Source organism: Delphinus delphis, chromosome 9 (genome assembly GCF_949987515.2).
Source record: "Delphinus delphis chromosome 9, mDelDel1.2, whole genome shotgun sequence".
Taxonomy (NCBI): Eukaryota; Metazoa; Chordata; class Mammalia; order Artiodactyla; family Delphinidae; genus Delphinus; species Delphinus delphis.
The window spans coordinates 84,101,719-84,117,647 of NC_082691.1; the positions used below are offsets into that span (position 1 = coordinate 84,101,719).

At 57.5% G+C, this 15,929-nt stretch overlaps 1 protein-coding gene across 1 annotated transcript in view; it reads right to left on the bottom strand.

Moving 5' to 3' along the window:
- The window catches only part of KCP (kielin cysteine rich BMP regulator), a 41,261-nt gene that overhangs the window by 11,178 nt on the left and 14,154 nt on the right, over positions 1 to 15,929 (bottom strand). Inside the window, exons 4-20 of the mRNA XM_060020857.1 lie at positions 11,254 to 11,420; positions 10,163 to 10,352; positions 9,998 to 10,074; positions 9,305 to 9,389; positions 6,367 to 6,449; positions 6,068 to 6,161; positions 5,171 to 5,253; positions 2,923 to 3,016; positions 2,712 to 2,791; positions 2,542 to 2,635; positions 2,110 to 2,195; positions 1,954 to 2,035; positions 1,553 to 1,705; positions 1,357 to 1,463; positions 1,186 to 1,279; positions 283 to 456; positions 68 to 150 (exon numbers count right to left, since the gene is read on the bottom strand). Of these exons, the coding sequence (XP_059876840.1) occupies positions 68 to 150; positions 283 to 456; positions 1,186 to 1,279; positions 1,357 to 1,463; positions 1,553 to 1,705; positions 1,954 to 2,035; positions 2,110 to 2,195; positions 2,542 to 2,635; positions 2,712 to 2,791; positions 2,923 to 3,016; positions 5,171 to 5,253; positions 6,068 to 6,161; positions 6,367 to 6,449; positions 9,305 to 9,389; positions 9,998 to 10,074; positions 10,163 to 10,352; positions 11,254 to 11,420 (1,826 nt within the window). The remainder of the gene's footprint in view (positions 1 to 67; positions 151 to 282; positions 457 to 1,185; positions 1,280 to 1,356; positions 1,464 to 1,552; positions 1,706 to 1,953; positions 2,036 to 2,109; positions 2,196 to 2,541; positions 2,636 to 2,711; positions 2,792 to 2,922; positions 3,017 to 5,170; positions 5,254 to 6,067; positions 6,162 to 6,366; positions 6,450 to 9,304; positions 9,390 to 9,997; positions 10,075 to 10,162; positions 10,353 to 11,253; positions 11,421 to 15,929) is intronic.

The window sequence follows — 15,929 nt, forward strand, 5'->3', positions numbered from 1 at the left end:
CTCCTGGTCTCCTCAAGTGCCCCTCCCACCCACCCACTCTTCCTTCCCATCCGGGTGGCAGACTCACCAGACAGCGACACAGGCGGCAGGGGTCGGAGGGGTGGGGGAAGTCTGCTCCATTGGGGTACTCTTTCCCAGCAAAGGCACAGCCTGGGGGAAGGGGGAGCTATGGGCCGGGGAGAGGCCCCCCTTCCCCCAGGGCATGCTGCCCTCCCAGCCCTAAAGGCCTATAGATGGGGCCAAGCCATCCCGAGGCACCACCCCCCATCCCGCCCACCTCACCATTGCAGTTGTTCTGGCAACAGGGACCAGGCAACGGGTGGGCACAGGAGGCCCTGGGGCAGGCCCGAGGTTGGCAGTGGGCATGGCCTTCCCGGCACTGGCATTCCTGACAGGGGTCTCGGGGGTGGGAGAAGCTCTCGCCATCCAGAAACACTTGCTTCTCCAGGATGCAGTCTGGGCGGTGGGGCGGGTGGGCAGGAGTGGAGACAAAGACTGACAGTGCAAGGAGCAGGCTGACAGTCCCTCTACCCGTGAGTCCAGAGCCACTGCAGAGGTGCCACTTGGAAGCTGTCCCCATGGAGGGAGAGGAGGAGGAGGAGGGGCTGTGTATGCGGACAAGCATATCTCCCCAAGCACACACTTGTGCGCGCGCGCGCGCGCGCGTGTGTGTGTGTGTGTGTGTGTGTGTGTGTGTGTGTGTGTGTGTGTGTGTGTGTTTAGTTCCTTTACCTGCAGGCAGCTGTGTGTGCCTCTGAGGGTGAAGAGCCGAAGGGCTCATGCATGTGCATGCCTGTGTTTGTGATACGCGCCCTGCACACTCTCCGTGTGGGCGGGGATCAGGGCACACAGCATCCCAGCTCCCAGTCTCTTGCGTAGGAAACCTGAACGTTTGTTGCATGAACCAGGCTTATACAGGTAGATATACGAATAGATGTGCGTGGTGGGGGTATTGGAAGAGGAAGTGTAGGAAAGGAGGGAAGGGTGGTGTTGTAACATGAAGGGACAAACGAATGTCTACTCTTCTCTCCCACCCATACCCTGTGAGTTCCAGAGAGTCCCAAGCTGTGTCAGACTGAAAAATTCAGAAGGCCATTGCTTTCTAAGGTATCCGTTGGGCCCACGGGGCCACGGAGTGGCAGTGTCAAGGGTTCACCAAGCCAGACAGGTACAGTAAGCACGTACCTGGGCACCTGGGGCAGCACTGGCCGGGTCCACTCTGGGGCCTGGCACAGGTTGTGGGAGGGCAGTTGACCAAGGAGCATGTCACGGTCCCATCCTGGGAGCAGGTGAGAAGGCAATGGGGGTGGGCCCCGGGAGGGGCTCAGCAGGGCAACAGCAAGCCTGGGGAGGTACCTCGCAGTAGCAGGTGTGGCAAGGGCTGTCTGCATCTGTGAAGTTCTGCCCGTTGGCGTACACTTGGCCGTGGTAGGTGCAGCTCTCACAGCTGGGGCAGCAGGCACCTGGGTAGAGCAGGGTGATCACAGCCCAGCCGATCAGGGTGGGCCAGGCAAGGCAGGGGAAGAAAGCTAGATTGGGGCGGGGCACTCACCAGGGGGCTTGGTGGGGTGCTGGCAGGGGGCTGGGGAGCAGAGCAAAGCCCTGCACACGGCCACCCCAGCTTGACAGGAACAGGTTGTGCAGGGCTGACCATCAGGCTCCCACTGGACCCCCTCAGCAAACTCCTCTCCACCAAGCACGCAGGCTACAGCAAGGGGCAGGGGAGGGGGGCTGTCACCATGGCAATCTGGACACATCCACCCATCCCTGCCCTTCCCAGACCATAGGACCCTTCCCAAGACCCTGGCTTAGCCCTCCCCACAGCAGCTTCTGAATACACTCTGGAATGCCTGGTGGACTTAGGAATGCCTTCCCCTTACGGTGAAGGAACACTCCTCCATCTCTAGCTGCTGGGAGAAGCACCCTTTCGTGGTTGCCCCCCAACACACACACCTGGGCAGAGCTGGGGGCCAGAGTCAGACAGGGTGCAGGGGGCGCCCGGGCACTCCTGCTCCTCACAGGAGACCTCGCCGGCCTAGGAGGGAGGCTGGGTGAGTGGCCCTCAAGGGACAAGATAGATCCGGGGCGTGAGACAGTGGCACTGCCTACCTGGCAGGAGCAGCGGACACAGCGGCCACTCTCTTGGAGTCTGAAGGTCTCCTGGCTCTGATACTGGTGTCCCTGGTACTCACAGCCTGGCTAGGATGACAGAGGGACTGGGGCACAGGGCTGGGGGCTGATGGGGAAGCCTCAGAGCACCTGAGGCATCCACCCCCCACCCTGACAAGGACAGCCACCCCTGTCCTCCAGGAGGCCCTGGCAGCCTCCCCCAGCCCACACGTGCCCAGGGTGCCATGAGGCGAGGTGAGAACTCATCCCTCACCCGTGGTGACAGAGCTTACTTTAGAAAGGACTTCCCCTGTACTTTAGCTCAAGGGGGCTTCCTGTTAGTCCACCGGAAGCAACCACCCCACGCCGAGACCCAGAGCCTCTCTTGGGGCAGTGCCCACCCCTCCCTGGTGACTCGAGCCCCCCACTCACTGTCACAGACTGGGCAGCACTTCCCAGGGATCCTGCCTGGGTGTCTGCAGGGCGTGGGTGGGCAGGGCAGAGGCTCACAGTGGACACTCCCATTCTGCCAAAAGGACCTGGTCAGCAGGTGAGAGGCAGGCCCAGAAGCCAGCCCCTCCCTGCCGGGCAGACACACTCACGGCACAACGGCAGTGGGAGCAGGGGTCCCCAGAGCCCACGGGCTCCCCGCTGCGGTACTCTCGCCCATTTAGGAAACAGCCTGTTGGGAAGAGGGTGGCTTAGACCCTCCTCAGGGCCCCACGCCATTCAGCGTCCTGGCTTTCATGGGAGGCTCGAGCTGGGCCATCCATCAGCTTTCCGAGCTCCTCCAGGATCCACCTGCTGACTCACCATCGCACACAGGGCAGCAGGTGCCCGGGAGGGGCCGGGCAGGGTATGGGCACAGGCTGGCACATTCTCGCTGGTGGCACCGGATGTGGCCCTCCTGGTAGGGGGCAGAGTAGGCAGAGGAATGGGCCGTCAGAGCTCATCCAAGTGGCAGAAACAGCATTCGAATCCCAGCTATCCACTTATTAGATATTGCTATGAGTAAATTGTGTCCCCCTTCAAACTCTTATGTTGCAGTCCTAACCCCCTCAGAATGTGACTTATTTGGAAATAGAGTCGTAGCAGATGTAATCACTTAAGTTGGGATGAGGTCAGACTGGAGTGGGGTGGCCCCTGATCCGTTGACTGGTGTCCTTATATACAGGGGAAATTTGGACACAGACACACACTCACACAGGGAGAGAAGCATGTGAAGATGAGGACTGAAGCCACGGGATGCCAAGGAGCTCCAGCCAACTGCCAGAGGTGGAGAGGGGCCTGGAACAGATTCTCCCTGACAGCCCTCAGAGGGAACCGACCCTGCAGACACCTCGGTCTTGGACTTCTGCCTCCAGAACCATGAGATAATCGATTTCTGTTGTTTTAAGCTGCTCCGTTTGTGGTACTTTGTTACAGCAGCCCAAGAAACTAATATAGATGTATAACCTAGCATGCCACTTAAGTTCTCTGTGCCTCAGTTTACTCATCTAAAGAAACAAAAAAAAAGACAATAATAGACCTGCCTTCATAGCCTTGTTATGGGGATAAGATAAGTGTGCCGTAGGGCATCCACCTCTGGAAGCTGACAGTTAACAGACAGTAGCTGCTGCTACTCCCCATGGTCTTTCCCAGACAGACCCCATCCCTGGAGTTCACACCTGTACCTGGGCTCACTACCTTAGCCCCATAAGTGTCTGGGCTGCCAGTGACTCTCCTCACAGGTGGGGGTGGGGCGGTGGGGTGTCAGTGCGAACAGGGAGGGGAAGCACATGGTTGCCAAGGGGCTGGGTGCCCCACAGCCTTCACAGTGGAGTCCTTAGTCCTTGGCAAGCTGTCAGGAAGCTTTGTGGCTCTGGCTTCAGCCCCCACGAACCACAGCCCTCCTTGGCGTGCACACTGCCTGGACATTAGGCCTCCGTGTGCCCCCCTTCCTCCCCCAGATTTTGCCCTGACTCTTCCCTTATGCCTGGTGTCTTAGCCCATTCAGGCCACTGTAATAAAAAATTCCATAGTCTGGGTGGCTCATAAACAACAAAAATTTAGTTCTCACAGTTTTGGAGGCTGGGGAGTCCAAAGTCAAGGTGCTAGGAGTTTCAGTGTCTGGTGAGAGTCTCCTTCCTGGTTCATAGATGCTGTCTAATTGCTTGTGTCTCCACATGGTGGAAGGGACGAAAGAGCTCTCTGGGGTCTTTTTTATACAGGCACTAATCCCATTCATGAGGGTTCCACCCTCATGACCTAATCACCCCCCAAAGGCCCCACCTCCTAATACCATCACTTTGGGGGTTAGAATTTCAACATATGAATCTGGGGCGGGACACAAACTTTCAGTCTATAGCACCATTTCTCCCTGCTCAAATCCTACTCACCCGTTAAGACCTAAGTAAACACCCCCCCCATGAAGATATTCTAGATCTGTTCTGCCCAATAGAAATATAACACAAACCACATATGTCATTTTAAATTCTCTAGCTGTCAAATTTCAAAAAATAAAAAGAAACAGATGGACCTAAATTTTAATATTATGTTCCACTCAAACCAAAATATCCAAAAAGTTATTTCAACATGTAATCAACATGAAGTGTTAATGAGATATTTTACATTCCTTTCTTTCATACTAAGTCTTTGAAAGCCAATGTATATTCTACACTTAGAGCCCGTCTCAAACCAGACGGCCACGTTTCAAGGGCTCAGTGTCCACATGTAGTGGCTCCTGATCAGACAGCAGAGTTCTAGATGCCTCAGGTCAGTTGTGTTTCTCCCTCCCTGGAGCTCGTGCTGCCTGTCATATCCTGCCCAGCCTCACTCCTCCTGTAACCTGAAGCTCCTCGAGTTTGGTTCACAGACATCCTGCTCACCTACTGTGCTCAGAACTGGACATACTGAGGCCGCAACCCCTTCCCCACCCTCATGGTGTTCAGGGTTAGGTCTCCTCCATCTCTGTCCCCTCACAGTGCCTTTTGGGATGTGTTCAGTGGAATGAAGGAATGAATCTGGTGGGCCTGGGGTCGGGGAGGGGTGGGGGCAGCCCAGGAGCAGCACAGGGACTCACCAGGCACTGGCAGATCCGGCAGGGGTCCCCAGGTGTGGTCCACTCTTGGCCATGCTCCCAGTGAGAACCACCTTCTGTGCAGTCTTGGGCTGGGGGCGATGGGCAGAGAGGAGGCCTGGTGGGAGCTTCAGCCAGAACCCCCTCCTTCACGTGCCGTCTGAGGGCTCTCCTCTGAGCCTAAACCAGACCAGATCCTACCTCTGCCTGGACCCCTCACCTCAGCCTCCCAGCACCCCAGGCAGGGTAAGGCCCAAGTTCCTTAGCCTGCCCTTCCAGGCCTTCCAGGGCCAGCATGGCCACACCCACGTGTCTCTGGCCCCTCCCCACGTCCCAGTGTAAGCTTTGGCCATTCATGTCTGCCTGCACCTTCCCGACTAACACACACCCACCTCACACTGAGTGTCAGTCCCAAGCTGCCCTCTCTTCCTGGAATGCCCGCCACCGTGTTCCGCCCTTCGCCTTGCTAACTGCTCTTTAACCTTGAGGTTGGCTCCAGACACGCCACCTCCAGGATGCTTTCCTTCCTGTGCCCAGGCTGGACTAGGTCTCCTTCCTCATGGATCTAGTGTCACCCTCTCGTGGTCTGCCTCGAGGGCCCACCCCGTGTCTTCTGTGTGCAAAGCAGGTACTAGTCAATGTTTATTGACGTACCTATCATTACACACATCTTACAAATGGGGAACTGAAGCACGGAGTAACTCCCTCAGAGGTACATAACCACTGACAAGGGCAGAATCTGAGCCCAGGCCTTCCAGCTCCGGAGCAGGGTTGGCCAGGCCTGGGTCCCCCCACTGACGGCAGCCGCAGGTCAGAGGCCAGCAGAGTGGGCTTTGGGTTGAAGAAGTGGCAATAACAGCCCTCCCTGGAGCTCTGCCAGGGAAGGGGCAGGGCTCTCACCTTGGCAGGTCGGGCAGCAGCGCCCGGGCCTCAGGACTGGTTCAGGGCAGGGGGTGGACGGGCACTTCACGGGCACACAGCGAACCAGGCTCCTCTGTAAGGCACCCGTAGCTGTACTGCCCCTGGGTCTGGCTCCCAGAGACAGCAGGATGGGCCACAGAGTGGGGATGGAGGGAGAATCTCTCTGGCACCAGGCCTCGGAAAGTACGTGAGGGGCTGAAAGAGTGGCTGGTGTGACCCAGGGTAGGCGGGGGTGTCCCAGGAAGATCAGGGTCTGGGCAAAGGTGCGGGGGACTCACCAGGCAGGAGCATTGGAGACAAGGGTTGGAGCTGGACAGGAAGTTGGCCCCCTCCTCATAAAGCTGTCCCTCATACTCACAGCCTGGGGAGGGTTGCCAGCGTGACGGGCTGGTCAGCAGAGAGCAGGGTGGGTGGACATTACCCGAGGGAAGGCATGACCCCAAGCAGGTACGGAACCCTCGGGCTGAGGGGACGGCGGGGCAGGGTGGGGGGGAGGTCACCTGGCCGGCAGATGGGGCAGCACTCCCCAGGTGGGGTGTAGCTCTCCAGGCAGTTGAGCTCTGAGCATGAGGGCCCCTGGCACTGCACCGTCCCTGCCTGCAGGGTAGACACTGAGCCCTCCTTCCTCCTCTACTGCTCAAGCCGAGTTACTCTGCTGGCCTAGCAGGCCTAGCAGGCTCCAGGCCTCAATGCCGGGGTGGCGGCAGCAGTCCTGCCAGGACCCCAGATTGGGCTGGGCGCTGCCAGGCCTGGGGTTAAGCCGGGCGGTGGGGATGTGGGTGGTAGATGGGACAAGGCTCTGATTCCCTTACCTGACAGGTACAGATGACACAGGGCTCCAGTTGCCACGTTTCCCCACTCCTGTGGCCTCCAGTACAGCCTGCAAAACCAGGGCCAGGCCCGCAAGTAAGAGACCCAGAGAACTGGGGCGAAAGCACGGCCAAGGGCGCCACATCAAAGGGGCACCATTCAGGTGATTCTCAGAGATTGTATACTTACTGCAACTTTCCAGCAGATGGCACTATAGTGTCTGCCTCGAATAATCACCAGATTCCCATTATTTTACAACACATGGAAGCATTGAGGAAAGCGTGCCTTTTTAAAACTTTCACCAAAGACATTGTATGTGCTAGCAGTGGCCCTGAGACACCACGTGTCCTACAAGCGATGTGTGTGTGTGTGTCCCTTTTCTTTGTTGGGAGATCCAACAACTCCTAAGACTTTACTCCTCATCTCTGGCCAAGACTCTCAGGCTACATTTCCAGAACCCACCAGTCCCTAAGCCTCTGTCCCACCTTTCAAACTAGCAGCTACCATTCTTCCCGGGGCAGGGTTGCCAAAGACAACATAGGATGCCCAGTTAAATGTGAATTTCAGATGAACAACACATAATACTGTAGTGTAAGTATGTCCCAAATATTGCACGGGACATACTTGTATTTAAAAATATGTTATTTATACAAAATTCAAATTTAACAGGGCATCCTATTTTCTTTTTTTTTGGCAGTGCCGCTGCAGGATCTTAGTTCCCCAACGGGGGACTGAACCCTGGTCCTCAGCAGTGAAAGCATGGAGTCCTAACCACCGGACCACCAGGGAAGTCCCAGGTATCCTATATGTTTAGCTGCTAAACCCGGCAACCTTATCTTCCTGACTATGAACCGGTAACAGCTGCTGTCTTCATGTCACTGGCACCACTAGTTTCCCAAGCTCAGAGTCCACTGTTCCGTGGGATCCAACTACGTTCTTTGGAAACACCCCTCCTTCTGCAGCACACTGCCATCCCTGGCTCCATGCCTAGGCAACTACAGTAATAGCCCCCTAACTGGTCTCTCTGCATCTAGCCCATATACCACGTGAAAATTCCAAAAATGCCTCTTTGAACATGCCACACTCTTGCTTTTCAGCCTTCAGTGGTTCCCCATTGTCCACAGAAGAAAGTCCAAACTGTAAGGCTTACAGCAGTGTGTTCCCACTGGCTTTCCCAGTCTGATTTCCTGCAACACACCTTTCCCCACTCTGTGTGCCTAAAGGGCCTTCAAGTACACCCTTTCCTTCTGGTGAAACCCCACTTTCCCTTGAAGATCCAGCTCGGATGACCTGTTGTATGTAGGGCCCTCCCCGATCACCTAGTCTGGGTGGGCTTCCCCTGCCTTCCTGCCCTCTCGTCTGGCGACTGACCACTTAAGACCTTTCTCCACCTCCTCTTAATCTGTTCATTGGCTCTTAAATCTTGTATTATACTAGCTATATACGTTTATCTTCTCACTAGATTAGAAGCTGCCTGAGGAAAGGAAAAAGATCAGGTAGAGCAGGGGTCCCCAACCCCCAGGCCACGGACAGGTAATGGTTCGTGGCCTGTTAGGAACCGGGCCGCACAGCAGGAGGTGAGCAGCGGCGAGTGAGCAAAGCTTCATCTGTATTTACAGCCGCTCGCATTACCTCCTGAGCTCCTCCTCCTGTCAGATCAGCGGTGGTATTAGATTCTCATAGGAGCACGAACCCTACTGTGAACTGCGCATGCGAGGGATCTAGGTTGTGTGCTGCTTGTGAGAGTCTAAGGCCTGATGATCTGAGGTGGAGCTGAGGCGGTGATGCTAGCGCTGGGGAGCGGCTGCAAATACAGGTTATCATCAGCAGAGAGGTTTGACTGCACAGAGACCATAATAAATCAATGACTTGCAGACTCATATCAAAACCCTATCGGTGGGTGGCAAGTGACAGTTAAGCTGCATCTTATGGAATAGACTGGACATAAGCAACACACTTTTGGTGTCACTGTCTCCCATCGCCCCCAGAAGGGACCATCTAGTTGCAGGAAAACAAGCTCAGGGCCCCCACTGATTCTGCATTATGGTGAGTTGTATAACTATTTCATTATATATTACAATGTAATAGAAATAGAATGTACAATAAATGTAATGAGCTTGAATCATCCCGAAACCTTCCCCCACCACCACCCCGGTCCATGGAAAGACTGTCTTCCATGAAACTGGTCCCTGGTGTCAGAAAGGTTGGGGACCACTGACGTACAGCCTTTGGCTCAGTCCCAGGTCAGAAGCAGCATTTGCTGACTTGGGCTTCGCTTCTGAACACCCCTAGCCACTGCCGGAGCGAGGGGGCAGACGCCCTCTGGACACATGGCAGGTGGCAGGCCAGGCTCTGGGGCCCCAGAACGAGTGCAGGAGGTGGGTCTGGGGCCGGCAGAAGGCTGACCGGGCTCGCAGTGCAGGCAGCACGCTCCCGGCTCCGGGCAGGGTCCTCTTGGGCATGGCTTCTGGGTGCAGGTTATGGCTCCTTCCTGTGGAAAGCAGGCATCAGAACCCTGGAGGATAGGGCCTCCAGAACCGAGACCTCTCCCCAGGCTGGGACCCACCAGAGGCGCAAGAGGCTGAGTTGGCTCAGACTACGTGGGCTACCCTTGGCCCAAGGGCAGAAAAGACACATCCTTCCCCCTCCCCCATCATCTCCTGCCACTCTCGACCCTCGGGAAACCATCTCTTCCAGGTACCAGCAAATTCTCCAGCGTGGAGAGATCCTAGGAAGGGAACCAAAGGCTTCCTCAGTGGAAGGGTGAGGAAAGAAATAGGTGGGTGTGAAGCCAAGTGAGGGAGCAGAGGCAGATAGATGCCAGGGACAGATGGATGACTGGGGACACTGAGGGTCCGCAGGCGAGGGGGCAGGTATAGGAAGACAAGAACCCCACTGTGTGCGTGGGGATTGAGCTCCAGAAAGCAGAACTCTTCGGAATCAGCTGAAGGCGGCCAGTGGCAAGGCTTGGGGGGATGGGCAGGGAGACCCCACTTCTAAACATTCAGCACACCAGGCTGCAGCGACAGGTAGCTGAGGTGAGGCAGACAGGTGAGGGGAACAGGTATGGGATATCCAGGGTGGGTCACAGGAGCTCACCAGGCAGCGGCAGGTGGTACAGGCATCTGTGGCGAAGGTCTCCCCATTGCCATAGGCCTGACCATTGTGGCTGCAGCCTGAGGAGGAGATGGTGCTGTCGCTCAGGCACTCAGGGCCATTTTCGGGCCCTGAGGCGGTGCCAGTGGGCAGGCGGATGGCACTCACCATGGCAATGGGGCAGCCCAGGCTGGGGGACACAGTGTGTAGCCCCATCCTGGCAGACACAGGCTGTGCAGGCATCAGGCTCCCAGCGAGCCCCCTCGGGCCAGGCCCGACCCAGCCCCCAGCACTGGGGCGAAGCCGCGTGGCATTCACAGGACTCCAGCTGCCTCACCCTCCCCTGCAGGTCTTTGTTCTGGGGAGAGAGGTGGGGGTAAGAGGCACTGGCTCAGCTTCCCCCACCAACTCCCACAGATTTGTGGGGTGTGAAAGCCAAGGCAGGATGAGAAGGAAACGTGACAGTTCCAGAGCAAGGTGGGTCCCCCTCCAGGCAGCATCCAGCTCAAACAGTCCCAGTTCTCATAGCCTGGGGTCTGGATAGGCTCCCAGGGGAACACGGGCCCCCAGTCCTCTCCTTTAGACAAAAGGGGACTCAGTCCCTGTGACCCAACAGTTAAAGACCTTTATCTATCCGAAATCTTTCCTGATGATACTCCATAATGTTTGCCAAATACATGAAAGAATATGAAAATCTGACAAAACAAATACCCCGAGGTTCTTCCCTGGTATGAAAGAACCGATGTTAAGAACTGCTCAGGGCTTCCCTGGTGGCACAGTGGTTAAGAATCCGCCTGCCAATGCAGGGGACACAGGTCCGAGCCCTGGTCCGGGAAGATCCCACATGCTGCAGAGCAACTAAGCCTGTGCGCCACAACTACTGAGCCTGCGCTCTAGAGCCTGTGAGCCACAACTACTGAGCCCGTGCACCACAACTACTGAAGCCCGTGTGCCTAGAGCCCGTGCTCCGCAACAAGAGAAGCCACCGCAATGAGAAGCCCTCGCACCGCAACGAAGAGTAACTCCCACTCGCTGCAACTAGAGAAAGCCCACCCGCAGCAACGAAGACCCAACGCAACCAAAAATAAATAAATAAATAAATAAAATTTATTAAAAAAAGAACCATTCAGATAAGAATCTTTCTATGTGCATTTAAAACAAAACTCTATTTCAGCGTCCCACGGGCCCCCCTTCTCTCCTTCCCTCCCACTACATGAGGTCTGCCCTACCCCACGCACACCCACTGCCTCCAGTGGTACCTGTTCTCTGAGCTCCGTGACCTCAGCCTCCAGCCTTCCCAGTCGCTCCTCCAGGGGGCGCCACCGCTCCTGGGGGGCCCCAGCAGGGGCTGAGGAGTGGGCCGGCGCCTGCAGCTGGTAGTCGTGGACGTCAGCAAGCCCCAGAGGCTCCCTGGGGACGGCTCCACCTGAAAGCACAAGGATCCAGGGAGGGCCTATCGGTGAGGGGCTAGCAAGGCTTCCTGGGTTTGTCTTCCCAATGATGTCTATCCTGTGCCCACCCTTGTCCACCTGTCACCCACCATCCAGGGAAGGAGAGGTGGTCTGTGAGGGGCTGGAGTGAAAGCATGGGAGGAGGAGGAGAGAGCCCTGGGTGCACGGAAGTGACCTAGACCAGCTTTCCCAAGTAGTAAGAGCCTCAGGCAGGTATAAGCCCCAGGGACCCCGCCTCACTGGGAGCCTGGGGGGAGGATCTAGATCAGGGCCTCTCTGTAGGCTGCCCTGACTCTGCAGGGGTCCTCAGCCACGGGGGCTGTGCCAGGGTCATCCAGCCTCACTCAGGCCATGGACTTGGCCAGGGGCAGCCTGGGGAGCTGATGTGTCATGCTGGGAGGGCCCACAAGCCAGCACAGGCTGAAGTGCAGGAGAGGGAAACAGAGGAGTGAAAGGTGGGGCTGCTTTCAGGTACCCAGGGTCTGTGGGCAAACCCCACTGCTTGTCTTCACCTTCAGAAAGGGCAGCACTTCCGTGCACAGGGAGGGGCAACTCTTCCCTCTGCTGCCAATCCCAAGCCTTGCCACTGTTTTCCGGGCCTGTGGCAGAGGGGCCTGGGAACTCCACCCAGGGCAGAGTGGGCTCCAGAAAGCGGGACTCGGCTGCATTTCGTGAAGGGTTCGGGGAGGGTGCTGGTAGGGCCCCCATCTAGATTTCAAGGCACCATGAGAATGAAGACAGGTTGTCCCGGGTTCTAGAGGACACTGGGTCCTAGGAGGGGGCACCTCTGAGTTCAGGCCTGGGGTTGGGGACGGCCACTTTCACCTGACTCTGATCCCCCTCCTGCTGTGGGGAAAACAAAGGCGGTGGGGTCATTGTCTGACTCCAGGTGTCCTTCCCACAAACATCATCCCTCCTCCCAGCAGAGGTGGGCGGTGCAGCAGAGGGTCTGGAGCAGGAAGTGAGTGAGCACAAGGAAGGGGTGGAGGGAGAGGGAAGGGTCTTTCCACCGAGGCAGTTCATTAGTGAGGCTGGGCCTGGGGGTGGCTAAAAGGGCTTCTCGTGCACACTAGCCCCGTGAAGCAGGGGAACAATACTGCTCACTCCCCCGCCCAAAGGGGGTTGAAGATTCTCGTCCAAGACCTAAATTGTCTTCTTTTGTCCAAACCTGCTTTGTCCTGAGTTCCTCGGCTTGGTTAATGCCATCCCCACCTACCCAGAAATCTGGGGCTCAGCTTCTCTCTTTTGTACCCCTCCCAAAGTCCATCAGTCTCTGGTCTCAGCCGGTCATCCCCCAACACCCCCGCAGCTCCTCTCCTCTCCCCTCTGTGGCCACTCAGGAGGCTGAAGGCTCCCTGCCTCCACGTGCTCCTCTTTTCCTTTCACAGCCTTTCTAAATCACACATCTGCAGGCTCCCAGCAGCAAGTCCAAATGTGAGCTTTCCCAAGTGCCATTCATCTTTTCAGCCCACGCTGCAACGCCCCCCCCGCCCCCCGCCCACACCCCTACCTTGGGCAGGGTGTTGTCACTTGGAATGGCTCTCTGTCTTGGTATGGCCCCTGTACCTCGCTTCCTTCCCAGCCCCATGAAGGGCGGCCAAGGATGGGGTCCCAGTATCTTAAACCCTCCACCCCAGCACGACACCCCCCCTCCACCATGATTCCTCCTTTCAGGCCACTCCCTCCAGGCCTGCTTAAGCAGGCACAAGAAAGGGGTCGGGGAGAAGCTGAGGGTCCTCTGGGACCCTCAGGGAAGATCGGGCCGGTCCTTTGCCTGGAGAGACCTGCAGAAAGAGCTCCTGTTGCACAAAGCCTGATTGCTCCCCGTGGACCTGTTCCCCTCCCTTCCCCCCTGCACAGTCCCAGCCCTGACCTCTCTGTTCCTGCCTGTCCTTCTGGATGAAAGCCAGACACAGAGACTCAAAGTCAGCTCCCATGGCGGGCCTTCTTTTTTTTCCCCTTTCTCAAGACAAATAATTAACTTCAGACTCCCAGATTCCAGGGCGGACTCTCCCCCACCGCTGCCTGCAGGAATTCCTCCTGAGGCCAGAGCAGGAAGCCCCGTCCTGCTCCGGGACCCCATGCCACAGTCTCCGTGCTGCCCCGACCATGCTGGCTCCTCCACCGACGGGGAGGACTCAGGCTGGCCTGGGAGGTGCACGCACCCCGAGGCAGGGCCCAGGGAGGCGGCCCCCGGCCCCAGCCGTTCCCTCAGACTGGGCTGAGCAAGAGGTGAGGTCCTGCCTGGCTGCCCCCAAGCCCTCGGCGCCCCGACCTACCTCTGCCGGTCCCCGGGGCCAGTGCCAGGCCCGTGAGCTGCAGGACGAGGGGCAGCAGAGCGGCCTCGGCCCTGGCCATGCTTGCCCCGCCTTGCTGACTACGGGTCGTGGCTCAGCAGGCGCTGGGAGAGGCGGGGTGTGGAAACACCAGGCCGCCTCCCACCCAGCCTTTGTTCAGGGAGGGCTTCTGGTGTCTGTCACCCCGCCCCATGGCGCCTGCCTTCCTGATGGGCACCTCGACCCGACCCCGGGGCCCAGCCCCATCCTGACCCCAGACCTGGCTCAGAGGTGCAGGGGAGCCCCCGGGAGAGCAGGAAGCTGGGAGGGGTTGGGGGCGACTTCTCCTGCACGTGATCCAAGAGCAGGCTCTAAAAGACCCACAAACTCATCACCCTTGGGCTCTGGGACAGCTGGTCTCCGAGCCCCTTGGGCTACTTCGCCACCCTGGGGTTCCCTTCCTCACCTGTTTACAGGAGAAGCAAACTGAGCTGGGTTCAAATCCCTGCTCGGCCAATTCCACTGGGCCTCTAACTTCTAGTTGCCTCAGTTTCCCTGTTTGTAAACTGGGAATCATAACAGCTACTTTATAAACTTACAGTGAGGATTAAGAGAGACTAGATAGATAAGGAATTTAGGGTAGGGTAGTGGTCGGCACAGACTAAGTGCTCAGTAAATAAATAAAAACAAGAGGTGCGGGGCTTCCCTGGTGGCGCAGTGGTTGAGAGTCCGCCTGCCGACGCAGGGGACGCGGGTTCGTGCCCCACTCTGGGAAGATCCCACATGCCGCGGAGTGGCTGGGCCCGTGAGCCATGGCCGCTGAGCCTGCGTGTCCAGAGCCTGTGCTCTGCAACGGGAGAGGCCACAACAGTCAGAGGCCCGCGTACCGCAAAAAATAAATAAATAAATGGGTTTTAAAAAAAAACACACAAAACAAAACAAACAAACAAAAAAGAGGTGCTGCTCCAGGTCTCCGAAGTCAAGGGCGCTTCCGGTCTCCTCTCTCCACTTCTACATTTCTTTCCTGGACTCTACTCACCATCCCTATCTACCCTGGCAGCCCCAGGCTTGGCCCCAAATGCCAAGGCCTTTCTTCTCCAGCCCATTTTCCAGCTCTTGGGCTCAGGCTTGGCCTGTGTGTGTGTGTAGGGGGGTGAGTCTGGGCCGGGGGCAGGGCTGGGCCTTGGGCTCAGCAGGCGGAGGGGGCCAAAGGGAGGAAGTGAGAGAAGCTGGTCACGTGGGCCACCAGGCTGGGAAACTCCTCAGTGCAGCTGGAAGCAGGGGAGGTGGGGATGGGCCCCAAGCTCACAGGCAAAGGGACATGGAGGGTGGAGCTGTGAAGCCCGCCAGAGCAGTCTCCCTCCCCACAAAGGCCAGCAAATCAGAGCCACCCTGCTCCCTGCTCCCACCCCCCAGCCCAAGTCAGGGCTAAAGGCCCCTCGAGCCCACTCTCCAAGCACCTTAAGGGAAAGCAGTGTCTTTCCTCAGAAGTGTGGGCCCCTAATAGGCCCTGAGCAGTTGGCGGCAGGGGACGGGGAGAATGTGAGCCAGTGCTGAGACCTGGCCTCAGTTGGCCTGGAGCTAGGCTCACAGGAGCAGAGGAAAGCCAGGGCCAGCCGGCTGCTGGAAAAGGAGCTAGGAAGTGGCAGCTCTGTTCCCACCAGGGTTAAGGAAGATGGTGCCTGTTAGGAGGCAGGTCTCCTGGGAGGCTGGGTGGAGGAGAGGCTAAGAGCAGACTCTGGTGAGGGCTACCAGGTCAAATCCTGAGTCTCAGGCTTTCTGCTCTGTGGCCTCAGGCAAGTCATTCAACTTACAGTGGCTAATTTTTCTTCTCTGTGACCTGTGGCTCTAACAGCACCCGCTTTAACGCTGGAAAGTGCACTCAGCACGGGGCTGGGCACGTAGGCATTAGCTCTTATTACTTCTCTTACGGGATCTCTAACTGTCCCCCCAGCCATGCGGGCGAGGGTGCCTTTATTCCCATTCTACAGATGAGGAATCTGAAGAGTCAGGTGAGCTGTTCAGAGTCATGCTGGGAGTAAACCACAGAGCCTGGGTTCAATGCCAGGTCCTTGGGGTCCCAGGGCCCACATGCCTTATCATCGCCAGGAGCCCAAGCCCCCCGACACCCCTGGTCACCCTGGCTCCCAGCTGCTTACTGCTCTGCCCAACCCCTCACCCTTGCCCTCCCACAGTGCCTCTGTCGGA